The sequence below is a fragment of the Hylobates moloch genome, unplaced genomic scaffold (assembly GCF_009828535.3).
Source record: "Hylobates moloch isolate HMO894 unplaced genomic scaffold, HMol_V3 SCAFFOLD_1, whole genome shotgun sequence".
Lineage (NCBI taxonomy): Eukaryota > Metazoa > Chordata > Mammalia > Primates > Hylobatidae > Hylobates > Hylobates moloch.
In genome coordinates, this window is record NW_026652276.1 from 144,294,926 (window position 1) to 144,312,265 (window position 17,340).

The 17,340-nt window shown below is 45.3% G+C and overlaps 1 protein-coding gene across 2 annotated transcripts in view; it reads left to right on the forward strand.

The window, feature by feature from the left end:
* The first annotated feature begins 1,118 nt into the window (after positions 1–1,118).
* GSDME (gasdermin E) overlaps positions 1,119–17,340 on the forward strand; it is a 59,748-nt gene continuing 43,526 nt past the window's right edge. Inside the window, exons 1-3 of one of the 2 annotated variants that reach the window (XM_032759151.1) lie at positions 1,119–1,350; positions 9,616–9,845; positions 14,533–14,725. In XM_032759151.1, coding sequence (XP_032615042.1) covers positions 9,635–9,845; positions 14,533–14,725 — 404 coding nt within the window. In that variant the 5' untranslated portion in view covers positions 1,119–1,350; positions 9,616–9,634. Of the gene's footprint in view, positions 1,351–1,620; positions 1,690–9,615; positions 9,846–14,532; positions 14,726–17,340 lie in introns of those variants that run through there. The other variant, XM_032759142.2, reaches the window with a different exon arrangement.

The following is a 17,340-nucleotide window of genomic DNA, read 5'->3' on the forward strand; positions in this document are numbered from 1 at the left end:
CAACAACCACTAATTGTGCACCTGTTTTGCGCTGGGTACTGCAAGGATGTGTACAGCCCCAGAGTCTAGGTGGAGAAACAAACAAAAGGATTCATTTCTTAATTCAACAGTTATTTACTAGATAGCTACCATGTGTCAAATCCTAAACTAGGTGCTGGGCATAGGGAACAAAACAGGCCAGCTGCCCTCATGCTGCTGACATTTTACAGGAGAGGTTAATACATGAAATAAGTAAGAGGCACACAGTCTATCAGATGGTGGTGAGTGCAAAGAGAAAAATAAAGTAGAGGAGGAACTAGGAGGTGTTCCGGTGGGTGGGTGGGCAGCACTTTTAATTTGGATAGTCAGGAAAGGCTTTACAGTGAGGTGGATAATTGCAATCTAGAGATATGTTTAAAACATAGGGGGGCCCAAGGGAAAGCGCTGCCGGGCTTCTCTACCTGCCCTCCCCGAACAGCCTTGAAGACAGCCACACAACTCCATACTCTGTGTGAGTTCTCGCAAGGCAGAAATTTCATTTTCTCTTACTCCTTGCTCTCAGCTTAGTAGACAGCATTGCACAGTGAAGATGATATACTGACTGAAAGTGTCACTGAGCAATGGGCTCGTAACCGGAGCCACACAGAAACCAATATTGTGGCCCAGGCTTTTGAGAAAAGAAAAACCTTTATTGCCAGTCAACTGGCAAGGAGACAAGAGGCAAAGCTCAAATCTGTCTTCTGGACCTGGGGGCAGGTCAGGCGTTTTTGGCATTTCTAACCAGTCCCAGGTGATGCCAATGCAGCCTTCTGCGGGGCGCGTGGTGTTCACAATTAGAAAGCTTTCCCTCTTGCACATGCCCGGGAGATTTTGGCTCTGCCTCGCTGTAACAACTTAAGTAATGGTTAATCGGTTTCAGCCGGTCCTAATGTTACAAAAAGAGCTAATATTTAAGTCAGTTCATCAGAAAGCAATGTTTGAGCACCAGCTATGCTTAGATTCCTCGGTTCAGTATTCACTGAGCACCCAGTGTGTGAGAGCGCCTGGTTTTGCCCTCAAGGAGCTTAGAGTGGAGTTTACATGAATGAATCACTGATTAGCGGCAGGCCTAAGTGTGGGCACTGTCGCACCACACACCCGATGCTACTCCAGCCACGGGCATTAGGGGCTCCCACAGGCTGGACAGGCCTTGGACTTTCCTGGTTGAACCGTGAAGCCGCGGTGTCAGTCCACACTCCGCTGTGGGTGGCGGGTCCGGCCCCGCGAGGAGGCGCCGCTCTCAAACCCCACGGTCCCGCGCAGCTAAGAGGGGAGGCGGCCGCGGAAGGCAGGCGCAGCCCACTCTTCCCGAGAGGCCCCGACATCTCCCGGGTGAGTCCCGAAAAGTGCGCGGGGACTCCGGCCGAACCCTGGGCCGTCAGAGACCCGGTTCCCAGAGAGTCACACGAAGGAAGGGAAGCGGCTCTCTCCGGGGCTTCTGGAAGGTCTGGCCCGGGCCCGCCGCCGCGGCAGCCCCCGCCCCGCGCCCCTCCCGCAGCCTCCGGCGGCCTGTCCCGCGGCTCTGGGGCGCCCGGACGGAGCAAGGTCCCGGCGGGCGGGCCCTCCCCCCGCCCTCCCCGAGCGCCCGCCCCCGGCCGGCCCAGCGCAGGCTCCTCCGACTTCGCCAGCTCAGGGGGCGCGGCTGCCGGAGACCCAGCAGCAGGCGCGCGGGTAAGTGCGCGGCGGGCGCGGGCTGCGGGATCCGCGCCAGGATCCACTCCGGCTCCTCTTTGGTCTGTTTGGGTGTCCTGGGCCGGGGCAGCCGAGGCCGCGCGGCGCTTTCTCTCTGGGACACCCTCCCCTCGCTCCTTCCTAGGGGAGACGAATAGATTGGCTGCCCGGCCGCTGGAACGGCAGGTCCCGTCGCTCCCCTCGCTTCCCGCATTCCCGGCCCGGTCCCCTCCCATCACCGCGTCCCGCCCCAACTCGCAGTCAGCATCCCCTTCCCATCCTCTCCCCGTCCCCGCTGCCACTTCCTCCCTTGGATGTTGCAAGCGCAGCTGGTATTTTCGTTCTCCCTTCCCCCCCAGACCATTCCCTCCCCACTCGTTCATCCTTTGTCTTCCGGTCTCTCCTCTGGGTGCTGCGGAGGCTCTCCCGGCTCGGGGGCGTGTGTGCGGGGAGGGGGGCCGCGGAGCAGATACGGAGTTCAGTCTCTCTGGACGGAAAAAAGTCCCCATCCATCCCCATCCACCTTGCTCCGGTATCTAGAGGGCCCCTAGTTTGGGGAGGAGGCCAAGCCCCACTCGGTGTGCCCGGCATGAGCTGGAATGGCTCTCAACAGCTGCCCGCGTGGCTTCCTTTGGTCTCCATTTGAGGACCCCTGACCCTTTCCAGAGCTACTTGCCGTCTGCACCCCGAGGGGAAAGACTAGAGGGCACCTCTTAGAAAAGCGTTGGTTGTGGACTGAACACACTGACCACCTACTCCTCCAGAGTCTACTCTGTCCGGAATAGTGAATGGGTTAGTGAAAGGGATGGATGGCTTGGGGTCGCTGTCCTCGAGAGGCAGGCAGGCGGCCAAGTCCAAGTGGAATGAAAGGAGTGCTGTGGGGTTGGAGAAGCAGCTGAAGAGTGAAATTAATTGTCTTCACAATCTACCACCACCAAGCTCTTTTTCTAAAGGAGAAGTTGAGCCCAGACCATTAGGTAGATCTGAGACAGAAAGGGCCCAGTTCCCCAGCCACGGTCCCTTGGCTAGGTTCTTTGTTATTGTTGAGAGAAGGTCTCGCTCTGTCACCAAGGCTGGAGTGCAGTGGCGCTATCCTAGCTCACTGCAGCCTTGAATTCCTGGGCTCAAGGGATCCTACCATCCACCCGTAGCTGAGACCGCAGGTGTCTGCCACCACACCGCATCTTCTCTATTCTTACCCAGACTGTCCTCTGTTACCCACTCCACTTCCCCAAAGCCTTTGCCGCCTCACTCTCCCTCTCTTTTCGAGCTCATGCCTGTCTTATGACCATCATAGAGTTCACATACCGATTTTTGTTTTAGAAAGAAATGACGAAATATTAATTTGTCTTCTCATTAAAAATGAGCTCAGGTACTGGGCTGTAGGCATAGGAAGATAAAAGATGCCACCTCTGTTCTAATTTAATAGACCCAATTGCACTTTGCTATCTAGAAAACTAAAACTAATTCAAAGTATGCTGAAATTGTTAACAATGAGACAAGTAGACAAGTACAGCCATGTTTCATCTCCCCAGATAGAAAGGAAATGACACATGTTCCATAGCAATGATTTTTGTTTCCACCGTAACTGAGGTTTACCTTTTCAAGGGCACTTTCTTGTGTTATAGAATGAATCATATGAGGCCCACATTAGAACAGAAAAAAAGCTGAACTGGGAGCCAGCAGAGTAGAGTGGCCAAGGGCACAGGCTTTGGAGTCAGGTGGACCTCGGGTGGAATCTTGGCTCAGCACTGATTGTCTATGTGATGTTCAATCCCCTCCAGTCAAAGACCTCCAGGAACACACTGACAGTTCAATAAGTTGGTTTATTTCTCCTCGCAGTGAGGGACACCATGGGGAACCCTGAGATGTCTCATTAAGAGGTGTTAGAAAGGACAGAGGATTTGGGCACGTAGTAGGTGATTCCGGGAAAGAGGGCTTTGCTCTGAATTGGATGTGGTCAGGGAAGCAGGGGAAATTCTGTGATTGAGTATCCTCGTAAATCTCGTCAAAAATGAGAGAAGGCCAGAGAGAGGCTATAGCTGTGATTGGTCAGGAAGCAGCAGTCACTCATTAGGACTGCTAATGATTGGAAGGGGGGTGGTATTTGATCATTTTTGTGCTTTGAACATGTTCATGTTTTGTCTGTGTTCAGGTATGATTACAGAGAAGCCTTGTTTTCATGTTGATTTATCATGACAAGACTGGCCTTGCCTGATGTTGATGCTCTGTGACATCATTCATGGTCAGCAACACCAGGGCCTGATAGTTCCAGGCCAGCTCCCAGATGTCAGGGCTGCTTCTCTCTTTGCTGTGATCTTGGGCGAGTTACTCAACATCTTTGAACCTCAGCTTCCTCATCTGTAAAATGTGGACAATGCCTCCTTCAAAGAGTTATTGTGAAGATTAAATAAGGAAATGTGTATAAAGCAGTAAGCCCCATGCCTGGAACATAGCAGGTACTCAACAAACAGTAGCTCCTCTCTTTGTCTAGAGTATTTTGATGTTGAAGTTTCTTCTCTAGAACTCTTCAAGCAGAGGCCCAGGGTTCAACCAGAGCTGCTTTTAAGAAGAATCCTGAATGGAGTATGAGAAAGAATGAGGTTTCTCTTCTAATTCAAAAACTAGATAATTCCATGACTCTGAATCAGTCTTAACAGGCAGTAGTGGATATAGTTATCTTCTCCTGCAGTCATTACCTTGGAAACTATTTTTAAGATTCTTTGTTCCCAGTGGCTCCAGTTGGCTGTGTGCTTTGCTACTTTGTGTCATTGTCTTGCTTTCTTGGTGTCTGCCCCCCAAGGTCTCTTGTCCAGGAGTCTGACTCGAGCTAGGATATCCTTACTGCATTTGCTTTGGCTTTTTTAGTTCTCATCTGCTTTGAGCTGGGAAGCCAGACAGACAAGTGAATAAGGACTGTTTGCTAATACAACTTTTTTTTTTTTTTTTTTTTTTTTAACCACAAAGTTTCGCTCTTGTTGCCCAGGCTGGAGTGCAATGGCAGGATCTCGGCTCACTACAACCTTTGCTTCCCAGATTCAAGTGATTCTCCTGCCTCAGCCTCCCGAGTAGCTGGGATTACTGCCTGCCACCATGTCCAGCTAATTTTTGTATTTTTAGTAGAGACTGGGTTTCACCATGTTGGGCCAGGCTGGTTTCGAACTCCTGAACTTAGGTGATCTGCCCCACCTCGGCCTCCCAAAGTGCTGGGATTACAGGCATGAGCCACCATGCCCGGCCGCTAATATAACTTTTAAGGCTCTGTGTGAGAGCCCGTGATCTATGTAAAAACTGTGAAGTGCAGTGAGTTTTTAGGCCATGAGCTATTTGAGCACGATGTCTCCTGAGGCCATTTTCATCTTCTCCCAAATTGGAGCATTGCAAAAATTTTAATCCAGAGTCTGACTTTTGGCTGAGACATGACCATGCTTGTCTGTGTCAGGCAACTTGAGTTCTAGATCCTTCATTCATTTGGACCTGGCCATATTCTTTAATCTTTCCTGGCTGACTAGTTCTTATGTGTTTGAGAATGATGGTGGCAGTGTATTGTCCCCTAATGCTGCATGATAAACTCTGTTGTTCCTAGCCTATATCTTGGTAGATTTATTATATCAAACATTCCTGCAAATAAAGCCAAAAAAAAGCAAGAATAGAAAATGAGCAAAGGATACAGTTAAATACAGAAAGCCTTTCAACAAAATAAAAGATGCTTGATTTTATTTGTATTAAAACTAACACAACCTAAAACTAGGCTGAGATTCCATTTCTCACCTATCAGACTGGCAAAAATCCAAAAGTCTAATGATACACTGTTGCTAAGATGGATACTTTTGTACATTATTGGTCAGACTGCAGCATAGCACAACTCCTACAGTTACAGATGCATTTACCCATTGTTCTAGCAATCTCTTTTCTAGGGATCTACTCTTCAGATACATTTGTTTGTTTATGAAGAGGACATCTGTATGGGGTATTTACTGTGGACATCGTTAATATAACAAAAATTTAGAAATAACCCAAGTGGTCAGCAACATGGGACAAGTAAAATGCACGATGATACCTCTGCATAAGGGAGTATGTGGCAGAAAGCAAGATACTGAGCAGTGTTCAGACTCCTTTTCACTGCACCTCTATAAAGAAATATGAAGGAAATATGGCTGAAGGGGAAAGGAGTGAAAGGGTTGCTGGGGCCTGGGCAGGAATGGGATTTCTCAATGTGTATCCTTTACATAATTTAGATTTTTGAACCATGTAAGTGTAATTCACATGTAATAGTAATAAAGAAACCTCCAACTTTATTTTTTTCTTTTTTTAAAAATTATTATTATACTTCAAGTTTTAGGGTACATGTGCACAATGTGCAGGTTTGTTACATATGTATCCATGTGCCATGTTGGTGTGCTGTACCCATTAACTCGTCATTTAGCATTAGGTATATCTCCTAATGCTGTCCCTCCCCCCTCCCCCCACCCCACAACAGTCCCCGGAGTGTGATGTTCCCCTTCCTGTGTCCATGAGTTCTCGTTGTTCGATTCCCACCTATGAGTGAGAACATGCGGTGTTTGAAACCTCCAACTTTAACTTCACCAGGAGAATATTCTCAGAGTCCCATGATTAAAAAGTCTGAGTCTAATAAACAAAGCAATAAATAGCCACCTCCAGTTACTCTCCTTAAAGCACCCTACCCTGCCAAGAAGGCAAATTAGCTGTTTGATATTAGATGGAAAAAAAAAAAACATTAAAAATTAATTTAGGAATTTCCTCTTTTTTACCATCTAATCCATGTGGGGGAGGACCGGTGTCTTTATTAAGGTTTTCCCACCCACAGCAGATGGGTTTTATTTTGTTTTTTAATGGCAAGGCTGATTTGGTTTCTACAGAAACCTGTGTGATCTGAAGGCAAGTGCGTGAGTGAACTCCCTTTCAGCTTGTCCCAGAAAAGAATAGAAGCCGTAACAGTGGAGATCCTGACAGCAGTGGTAAACTAAAGCAGATGGTTCTGTGGTTCTTTTCATGGACTAGCAGGACGAGTTCTCACAGGCCCTCAGGGAGACCCAGTCCCGTGTTTGGCAAAGTAAATCTGTTCCTTTCGAGTTTCCTCTCCTGGTAACTGGCTTTTCCTTCTCATCTCCCAGCCTGCACTTGGGATACCAGCATGACACCCCAGGGAGCCTTCTTTCTTTCTTCACCACCCTTCACCAAACCAGTGTCTTTTCTATCCTTATGCCACTGACGTAGTCCACAGCATTGCCATTTGTGTCCATCTCTAATCTTGTTTCCCTATAGTCCCTTTGCTATTTTGCTTCTAGAAGATTTTTCTAAGGGATCATTCTGATCACACACCCTCCCATGGCACCTGCTTCCCTGGCTGCCCTGCAGGAGAGGCAGGACATGGATTGGGGGCCTCCCCAGCATTGCCTCTGGCCCTTCTCCACTCTGGAATGCTGCATTCCAGTGTGAGAGTCAAGCTCAGAGCTTGACCAGTCTTTCCAGTCTGTCAAAGTGGTGGATGGCAGATCAATACAACACAATGTCTCCTGGGCCATCTCAAGCTCACTGGTAACCCGTTTGCTTGGCACTGTCTTCCCCATCCCTCCACCACCTCCTGCAAATTTTGTGCTTTCATAATGGCTGCTCCTCAGCTACGGCATCCATACAGTCCTCCTTTGCCTGGCTTCCTTCTACTTAGCCTACACAGTGCAGCTTGGATGTCATCGACTTCAGGAGGACTTCTGTGACAGTATGCCTCTCTCCAGTGAGATTTAGATGCCTTTTTCTTGGTTCTTTCCCTGGAACAATCTCTGCCAGTAGCTAACATAAAACTAAGCTGTTTATTTCTCCATCTGGCCACCAAACTAGTAGCTCATTGAGGAGAGAAATTATTTTTTGTCTCTGTATCCTAAGTGCTTAACACAGTCATATAGTAGGTACTCAAGAAAAATTAGTGAATGATTCAGTTGATGATTTGGTAAATAAATAAATGAGTATTCCATTGAATGTAAGATTCTTATGCATAGCATAGTGACAGATAAATTAGAGATGACAGCCTGAGCATCCTTAGTCATGCTGCTTTGCAGTTCACCTTATCAGAAAGGAACTTCCTTGCATATTTTAGAATTTTTTCCTTAAATGTTTATTCCTAGTGTTAATATACAAGAACAGGGTCAGGTAGCTACTGCTTCATAATAATCTAAGAAAAGATACTGTAGAAAAGAATCAGTGATCGATAAGACAAATGATTTCCCACACCCTAAAAGAGATTCATGTTAAAGTGGATTGAGCTAAAGTCTGAGATTATTCTCATCTCTTAAATCCTAAGAGCTGTGTGACTATGCAGCTGTGCCAAGCACCAGGGTGCAGGCAAAAATAAAACACAGTTCTTGTGCATTACAGCTTTTCATTTTGACCACGGATAGTTTGTAAAAATGTTATTTTCTTCTTTTTTTATGTGGTAATTTATTACACATGTATGTGTATATATATATTGGGTTATGTGCAATTTGTGTATTGTGAGTGGTTTAGAACCATTGACTGTGTTTCTCTTGGAGTACAGAATATTAAAACTTGATTTGTAAAAGTTTTTAAAAATATATTAAGCATTTTTGTTCCCTGTCATAAATATTGCAATTATTTTCTCAGTTTGCCCTTTGTCTTTCTAAAGGCCCTTCTCATCCTGCGATTGTACAAATATTTCTCTATTTTTTCTAGTACTTTCACAGTTTCATTTTTCCTCAAAGAAACCTCTTGATTTCACTGGGAATTTGCTTTATTTATGGTATGAGAGACGAATTCAGTTTTTTTCTTTCCAGAGGGTTAGCCCATTGTTCCAATATTTATTAAATAGTCTATACTGCTACTCTTGAATGTAATATTTTCCTTTTTATATCTTCCAATGTGTCTCTTCTTTTCCCCTCCTGCTAAAGTATGACTGTGCCTTTATTTTCTGGGTTAAAAAGCCATAGCTAGTTACTTTTCATTATCTGAATATGAGAAATCACATAGTGTAGAGAAAAAGCACCTTTGACCCTTCAAATAAGTAGTTACAAGTAAGCTATCTATTACGGTAGCCAGTATGTTGTTGTTCAACAAATATTCCCAGCTCTCTGCCTTTTTGAGACAAAATCTGGCACTGTCACCCAGACTGGAGTACGTTGACATGATCATGGCTCACTGCAGTTTTGAACTCCTGGGCTCAAGCAATCCTCCCACCTCGGCCTCCCAAGTAGCTGGGACTACAGCTGTGCACCACCACACCCAGATAATTTTTTAATTTTTAATTTGGAGTTTTGCTATGTTGCCCAGGCTGGTCTCCAATTCCTGGACTCAAGCAGTCCTCCCACCTTGGCCTCCCACAATGCTGGGATTACAGGTGTCACCCACTATGCCCAGCCTGCCTTCCGGATCCTTGACAAAAATTGTATTTTCTGACCCTTATTGTTGGTTGAGGCCATGTGATTAGTTCTGACAAGTTATAAACAATCTGCCTTGTGTCACTTTGGGGCTGGATCATTTAATTGCTGGTGTGAGACCTTCCAAAACTCCTGTTAGATAATGATTGACAGTGTTCAAGATGTTGGCTTTCCTTTCAGTCTGGATCCCTGAATAACCATAATAAACAAAACTCTCTTGTACCCCTGTATTGTGCATGTAGTATGAGCAACAAACCCTTATTGTAATAAACCACTAAGATTTAGGGATTGTTTCTGAAGCATAACCTTAGCATATCCAGACTGGTATATATATGTTCTTTCAATATCTCTATTTGAGTTCTTTATTATGAGCTAAAGTCAAACTAGAGGGTCTTCTAGGATGAAGATATTCTTTCACGTGAACTGTTGTGAATAGGGAGAAATACAGTAATTTTAGGGAAAAAAGCCACAAAATAGTAACTTTTTATTTGATTTTAGGATAACTTTACTTTTTCAGGTAATCTGGAGCTTTCAAAATGTTTGCCAAAGCAACAAGGAATTTTCTTAGAGAAGTTGATGCTGATGGTGACCTGATTGCAGTATCAAATCTGAATGACTCTGATAAGTTACAGCTTCTAAGTCTGGTGACAAAAAAGAAGAGATTCTGGTGCTGGCAGAGACCCAAGTACCAGTTTTTATCCCTCACCCTTGGCGATGTACTCATAGAAGACCAATTTCCAAGTCCAGGTATGTTTCCTTGGGTATATTCTGTAATTAGTCTCAGAAAAGATGATTTTTTTTTTTTTTTTTTTTTTGACACAGAGTCTCTGTCGCCCAGGCTGGAGTGCAGTGGTGTGATCTTGGCTCATTGCAACCTCTGCCTCCTGGGTTGAAGTGATTCTCCTGCCTCAGCTTCCTGGGTAGCTGGGATTACAGGCACCCACCACCATGCCCAGCTAATTTTTGTATTTTTAGTAGAGACAGTGTTTCATCGTATTGGCCAGGCTGGTCTCAAACTCCTAACCTCAAGTGGTCCACCCACCTCGGTCTCCCAAAGTGCTGAGATTACAGGCATCAGCCACCGTGCCTGGTCGATGATTGTTCTTTAATGCACGTATTGCCTTGAGTCCAGATGCTTTATAATGAATTCTCCTGTTTCTTTGCCTGTCATCTTAAAAACATATCCTTTCTTAAAATGAACAAAATTCTGCAGGCCTGACGTGACACATTATAGCTTAACCTTTTAAAAATAATTTTGTGGTTTAGTATAAAAGTAAGACATGCTTACTGTACATGTTGTGGCCACTCAGCATAAGTGGGGTGGATCACCTACCCCAAATGTGGTTTGGTGTTGAACTGATGATGCCACATACCCATCAGGAAGGTGTGCAAATTTTTATTATTCACATAATGATGCTTTCCGGGGAAAGCAGGACAGTCTCTAAAGCTGGTCCAAACATGGCCACAGAGAAGGGGATAAGGAGATGGGCTTGGCTTTTATTGTGATTAGTGAGAGGAGATGGGCATTGGTCTCTGCATGGGGGATGGGCTAATGTGGTTTGAGCTTTCACTGACACCGTGGACAGAGCACCTGGAATCTCTTATCAGCTTGTCCAGATGTGCAAAAGAAAGAGAAGGAGGAGTGGGGGCTCAGAAGCTGAGAGCAGTCAGACATCAAAAATGGGGTTAGATGTATTATTACAGTACAGTATAAAATATAGAAAGGGATGAAATAGAAAATTTAAAAATAAAAAATTCTACCATCATGTGTTAATTCCCATTGACACTTGGTTTGTAGCCTTTTATTTCTCTGCATCTGATTTTTAATAACGAAATTGAAAATATACTGTAGGCCGGGCGTGGTGGCTCATGCCTGCAATCCCAGCACTTTGGGAGGCCGAGGCGGGTGGCTTACAAGGTCAGGAGTTCAAGACCAGCCTGGCCAACATGGTGAAACCCCGTCTCTACTAAAAATATAAAAATTAGCTGCGCATGGTGGCAGGCACCTGTAATCCCAGCTACTTAGGAGGCCGAGGCAGGAGAATCGCTTGAACCCGGGCAGCAGAGGTTGCATGCACCCATGGTTCACTGCTACCTCTCCGGCTGGGGTTCAAGGTAAATATCCCTCCAAAAAAAAAAAAAAAAAGAAAATATACTCTATATAATTTTTATATACTCCTTATTTTTTACTTAAGTTTTCTTCCGTAGGTTTAAATATTTTTAAATACAATTTTCAACAAACACGTAATATTCCTTTGAGTGTATGTACCCTAATTTGCTTAATCACTACAATTTAGTGCTTAATAAATAATGTTGAGGCTGGGTTCAGTGGCTCATGCCTGTAATTCCAGCATTTTGGGAGGCCGAGGTGGGCGGATCGCTTGAGCCCAGGAGTTTTGAGACTAGCCTGGGCAACGTGGCAAACCCCATCTCTACAAAAAAAATAGAAAAATTAGCCAGGCATGGTGGCATACACCTGTAGTCCCAGCTACTCGAGAGGTTGAGGTGGGAGGATCGCTTGAACCCAGGAGGTTGAGGCTGAAGTCAGCCATGATTGTGCCACTGCATTCCAGCCTGGGCAACAGAGTGAGACCCTGTCTCCAAAATAAAAAAGAATGATGATTAATAAGTAAGGCTGCAGTGAGCATTTTTATGTGCATTTTTGTTGTAGTTTTTTAGGCAACTGCTTTAGCATAAATTCTTAGAGAATTACTGGAGCAGAGGATGGAAACTTTTTGAACGCTTGGTACTTACTCATTGCTACATTACTTTTTCGAATGCGGTGATATATGAAAATATCATCAGCTCTTAATTATTGGACAAAATGATGTCTGAATCCTCTTTCAGCTCTAGAAATCTCTAATTTTGTGATTGCATCTCTATTAAAGGGGAAAAGAGGTAGAGGAGATAATTTGAGTTTACAGATAATCTTCAAACTTTCTTCCAGGAAAGGATTCCAGCCAGTGCTGTCTCCAGTCAGAGCTGCCACACAATAGGCAAATGAATTGATATTAATTTTACATCACCCTCCCCTTCAGGAATCTGTGTGCTTTCTGGCAGAACTTCTATCGAACAGTGAAATAACTAAATATGAAAAGAAAAAAGAGGGAAAAAAATGACAAAATAGACCAGGAACTCCTGAGTAATTGGAGTTTTACTGTTCTGTGATGTGAAATGCCTCTTTTGTGGTGTCCTGAAAGATCACAAAGACTTGTGCTAGATTGGTGAGGCCAGTGGCAGTCACTGCAGGTGAAGAATCCCCGAGCACGCTCATCTGGGGTCAGAGCTCATCCTGGATTCTGTGTCCTGTTGGTGTTAGGGCGGTGACGAGAAGTGTCTTCAATTTTGTCTACTGGGTAGAGTCAGGATGCTTCACCTTTGTTATTTTTTCCCACTCGCAGCCTCACTGGCACATGTGTTGCCCAGGGCTGTGAAGGGTGTAGGGTGGTGATTGGTGTTGGCAGTCCAAGTGATGGCCTATTGGTCCCCTCATTTCTTCCCTTCCAGCAACAGCAGTTGACAGCTTGATGCAGAAGTGTGCACAAATGACACCTTCTTTGGAGGTGTGTCTAGAGTGGCTTTTCAGAACACACAGACAAATCTTGACTGTTCCTTCCTGCTGTGGATCAAGTCTTGGGGACAGGGTTTCCAGGAGTGGTAATAAGCCTAAGACCAGACTTGTGTCCTGAAGATAAAATTTCTGTCTTTGCTATACTTTGTAGAACCTAGGACTGTCCTGTTTATTAGAAAATGATATTTCTGTGGCCTAACCACAGTGGAGAGATTGAGCCTTTGCTATGTGTGAGACTCTACCTTACATGCTTTACATACATAAACGTGCAGCAGAACCCATCAGGTAGGTATCATTAATTATCTCCAAATTGCTCATGAAAGTCTGAGCTTCAGGGAAATGAATATTACCCAAATTCTCCCGGTTAGTAATATTAGAGTAGGGACAGAATCCTAACCTCTTTATCTCTGCTCTGCCCTTCTTCCCAAGACAGTGCCCAAAATGTTTGTTTTCCATGAGACAGTAACAAAAAAAGGCCCTGAATAGGATAAATTTTTACACCATTCTTATTTTTGGGCTGGTGGTACAGGAGATGATTCTCTGTTTTATAAATTTCAAAGGTGATTGAATGGTGATTACTTCTGATTAACCCTGGTTGAGGAGTGGGTTTTCTTGACTGCAGTGGAAGAAGTGTAGGTGAAGTATGGGTGTTGGGGCAGTGAGTGGATGGAAAGAAGCCTTTCAGACTGCCGGTGGGTTTGAATCCCTTGTGAAGTGCAGCTGGGGGCCCAGGAGAGCCTTGGGTCAGGACAATGGAAAAGGCCAAGTGTGAAGTTCCTAGTGGACTCTTAATGTCTCCTTACCAAATGGTGATGGTAGAGACTTTTAAAAATTATTTTTATTTATTATTTTTATATTTTCTTAGAGATAAGGTGTTGCTCTGTCACCCAGGCTGGTGTGCAGTGGCATGATCATTGCCCACTTGTAACCTTGTACTCCTGGGTGCAGGTGATCCTCTCACCTCAGCCTCCAGGGTAGCTGGTGTTGCCCAGGTTGGTCTTGAACTTCTGACCTCAAGGGATCCTCCTGCCTCAGCCTCCTAAGTTGCTGGGATTACAAATGTGAGCCACCACACAGAGACTATTTTTAGGGTGGTTTTTGTTTGGATTACAAATGAGAACAGTAGAAACCTGGAGATGTGGGAAGGCTGACAGTTCAGATGTGAGATCAGACATTTATCATTTTAAAAAGGGCATGTCCACTGACCTTATCAGGAAGTCAGAGATAAGGAATTGTATGATGAGGAATTGAATGACTGGGTAGAGGTCAGAGAGAGAACCATAAATATGGGAAGGGAATAATTTGATTGGAGATGGTAATAAGGGCCAGGGGATTGTTTTCCAAGACTGGTGGGTGGGTAGCCAAGATGCCCCCAGAGAGGCCTAGGTGGCCAAGGAAGGCTGTCCTCTCGCAGTGCATCCAGAATAGGGGCTGCTGTTCTCTCTCTGTTTAGGTGTCTTCTTTGTCTAGTCCCTTTCAGTCTTCACCCTGGAAAAGTACACATTTAAAATGGCCTGTTGATCCACCTGGATAGTGGTTAAACAGGCGCTAACTTTATTCATTAGTCCTTTCTATGCACCTTTCTATACATATTGGGATTGAAAACAAATGAAAGAGAAAAGCTTCTAGTGGAACCCTGGTCACTGGTCTACGGCGTGCCTGAGGTCCACACACACACACACACACACACACACGTGCTGCCCTGTTTTCTTGCCCACACACACAGCGTGGCTGCTGGCTTTCCATCTGAGTGCCAGCCTCCTGCTTTCCAGGGCTCTGCACAGGCTTGGAAAGCTAAATGATCCAAGACGCCTTGATGGCCTTATCATCATCAGCTTCCTGTGCTCGTCTCCTCCATTCCAGTGGTCGTGGAGTCGGATTTTGTGAAATACGAGGGCAAGTTTGCAAACCATGTGAGTGGAACCCTGGAGACCGCACTGGGGAAGGTCAAGCTGAACCTGGGGGGCAGCAGCCGCGTGGAGAGCCAGTCTTCATTTGGAACCCTGAGGAAGCAGGAGGTGGATTTGCAGCAGCTCATCAGAGACTCTGTCGAGCGGTAAGGAGGCTTCTGTTTGGCATTTTGGATTTTGACACATCTCACATTTAAAGGTCATTCAGTTGGACCTTTGTTAAAAGGGCGACAGATTTGATCTCTGCCGATCAATAAATGTGTACTGAATGCGCTTGTGTTGAAATTTCATGAGGAGCACATTCTTTAGTCTGGAATTGCTTGACTGTTCTTAGCCTGAGGCGGGGAGACTTGGGAAGCACTTTCAAAGGATGTGACTTCAGGCAAATATGTACTTCCTTCAATCACATGATTTATAAAATGCCAACGGTGAAAATGCTCTGTCCTGCATTTTTGAATATTAATTTTAGAAGCCAGGAAGTCATGACCCCCCCTCTGGCTCTATAATTTTCTGATGAAAAAAAGAAGAAAGCAAGTGAGAGGTGCGTAACAAAGTTCTAAAAGAAGAGCTCTTTTTAGTCTTTGAAGTCTTGAAGAAAACCCCACATTTATTCATTGTTTGGCTTTCGGTAAATACATCTTACCACAGTATAGCTCATCATTATTCTTACCTTATGTTTATTCAACATTCAAAAAATAATTGTATCAAGTGCATCCTATGTGCCATGTACTGTTCTACATTCTGGGGAGGGCGCAGAGAGCAAAATGCCCAAATGTCTGCCTTGTATTCTAGTGAGGAGAGATACCAAATATACAACTAAAGTAAAATGTGCAGTAGGTTGATGGGAATCAGCAGCAGTGAGAGGGGCTAGGATGTGCTAGGAATGGGGGCTATGAACTTAGAAAGTATGACCAGAGAAGGTGTTGTGGAGAAGCTGGCATTAGGGCAAAGCTCTGCAGGAGGGGAGGGAAGGCACAGGGACATCTGGGCTGGATGCCGTGGGCAGTGGCCAGGGTGGCCTGTGCCCAGTGAGCGAGGGGAGGGCAGGAGAGGAGAGTCGGAGGGGCTGAAAGGGGTAGGGCGCCAAGTCCCACAGGACCTTGAAGGCCACTGGAAAGGCTCACACTTACTGAGAGCCAGTGGAGGGTTCTGGGCAGGGAAGCGGCGTAATCTGATGTATTTTTTAGAAGGATCATTCTGGTTGCTGAGTTGAGAAGAGACTGGATGGGCAGCAGCAGAGAGTCCAGTCGAGAAGTTATTGCAATAATTCAGCGGGGATGATATTTCAGTTTGTACAGTAACGTGTGCATTTTCCTGTGTAATTTTATTTCCCTTTATTCTTTTAAAGCAAAAATTCAAATCCAAATAAGAGAAAATTCACTTGTATTTAAGTATGGCTGGCTTATTTCATCTTTTGCAACAGTTTAAAGATTATATGGAATATTAAATAAGTGCTCATTCCACAAGAAAATGTTTAAAAATTAATAAAAAATACGATAAGACTTACATAGTATTAGGTGGGTGGATTTTGTACAGACATTGAGGGTGCCTGGGCAGCTGCCGTCTTCAAGTCCCAAGCCCCTCTCCAGTAACCGCCCATGCTTACTGGAGCTGAAGGACTGTGGCTGTGTGTTTACTGCCTACTGGCACTTTCTAGGACTCCAAGACCACACAAAGCTCTGACTCCGCCAGGGGTTCCCTTTTGGTCAGATAATTTGAAGTTCTCTCTGGTAGCACCAGGTAGAAGGACAGCTGCCTCTGTCTCTGGCAGTCATGATCTTTATTTTCCTTTCTCTACAGCTTATCTTTGCTAGAGTCCCATTTTCCTTCTCAACTGCAATTGTTGGGACACACTAGAAACGTATTTGATATTTATCTGAAATGAAAGTTTAACAGGGTGTCTTACATTTTCATTTGCTAAATCTGGTGGCACTGGGGAAGGGAAAAGGGAAGCGGGGGGTATCCAGAGCGTCTTCTCTGCTCCCTCAGTCTCATGCAGCCCTCTCTAGTTTAGCTGCCTTTTGTTGTCTCGTTATTTCTATTTCAAGAAGCACAGTTTGGCAATGTCCTATAATCACATTTCTCGATAAGGTTTTTAAACACTCTTCATGATTCAGGTGTAGAAGCTCTTGCCGAAAGGAAGCATATGAGGAGGGTCACTGAGAAGAGATGGGAGAAAACATTCCGGAGAGAAAGAAGCCAGAGCCAACAGTTCTGAGTGGAGGAGGAGGGAGTGGGGGAGGGGAAGGAAAGCATCCGCAGAGCACCTACTGTGTGCCAGGCACTTTATACGCAGCCTCTCAACTCCGCCCGCACAGCCATCTCCTTTTACACTTAATGGTACCAAGGCTCAGGAAGGAGAAATAACTTGTTCCCAGACACAGAGCTCCATTTGGATGCTGGTGCTGGGATTCAACTCAAAGCTCCTTGCTCCAAAGCTCCTGTTCTTTCCTCTAAATCATGTAAAAGTCATTAAAATGATAGCACAGAATGTAAAGGCCGAGACATGAACCCGCGTCCCTAGGGAGGATACCTGGTGGGTGAATCATGGAAGAGAAACTAGCCCGAGCAGGCACATGTGCGTAGCGAGGCCTGCTCACCTGGAGGTGCTTGGACACAGGGATGAGGTCACTTGGACTCGGGAGTCCTATTACTTGTAGCGGTGATGGGGGAAGGGACGCCCTGAGGAGTGGTGCCACCAGAAGCATGATAAAGAATAAATACAAGGACTAGAAACCAAAGAGGAGTTTTATCACAGAAT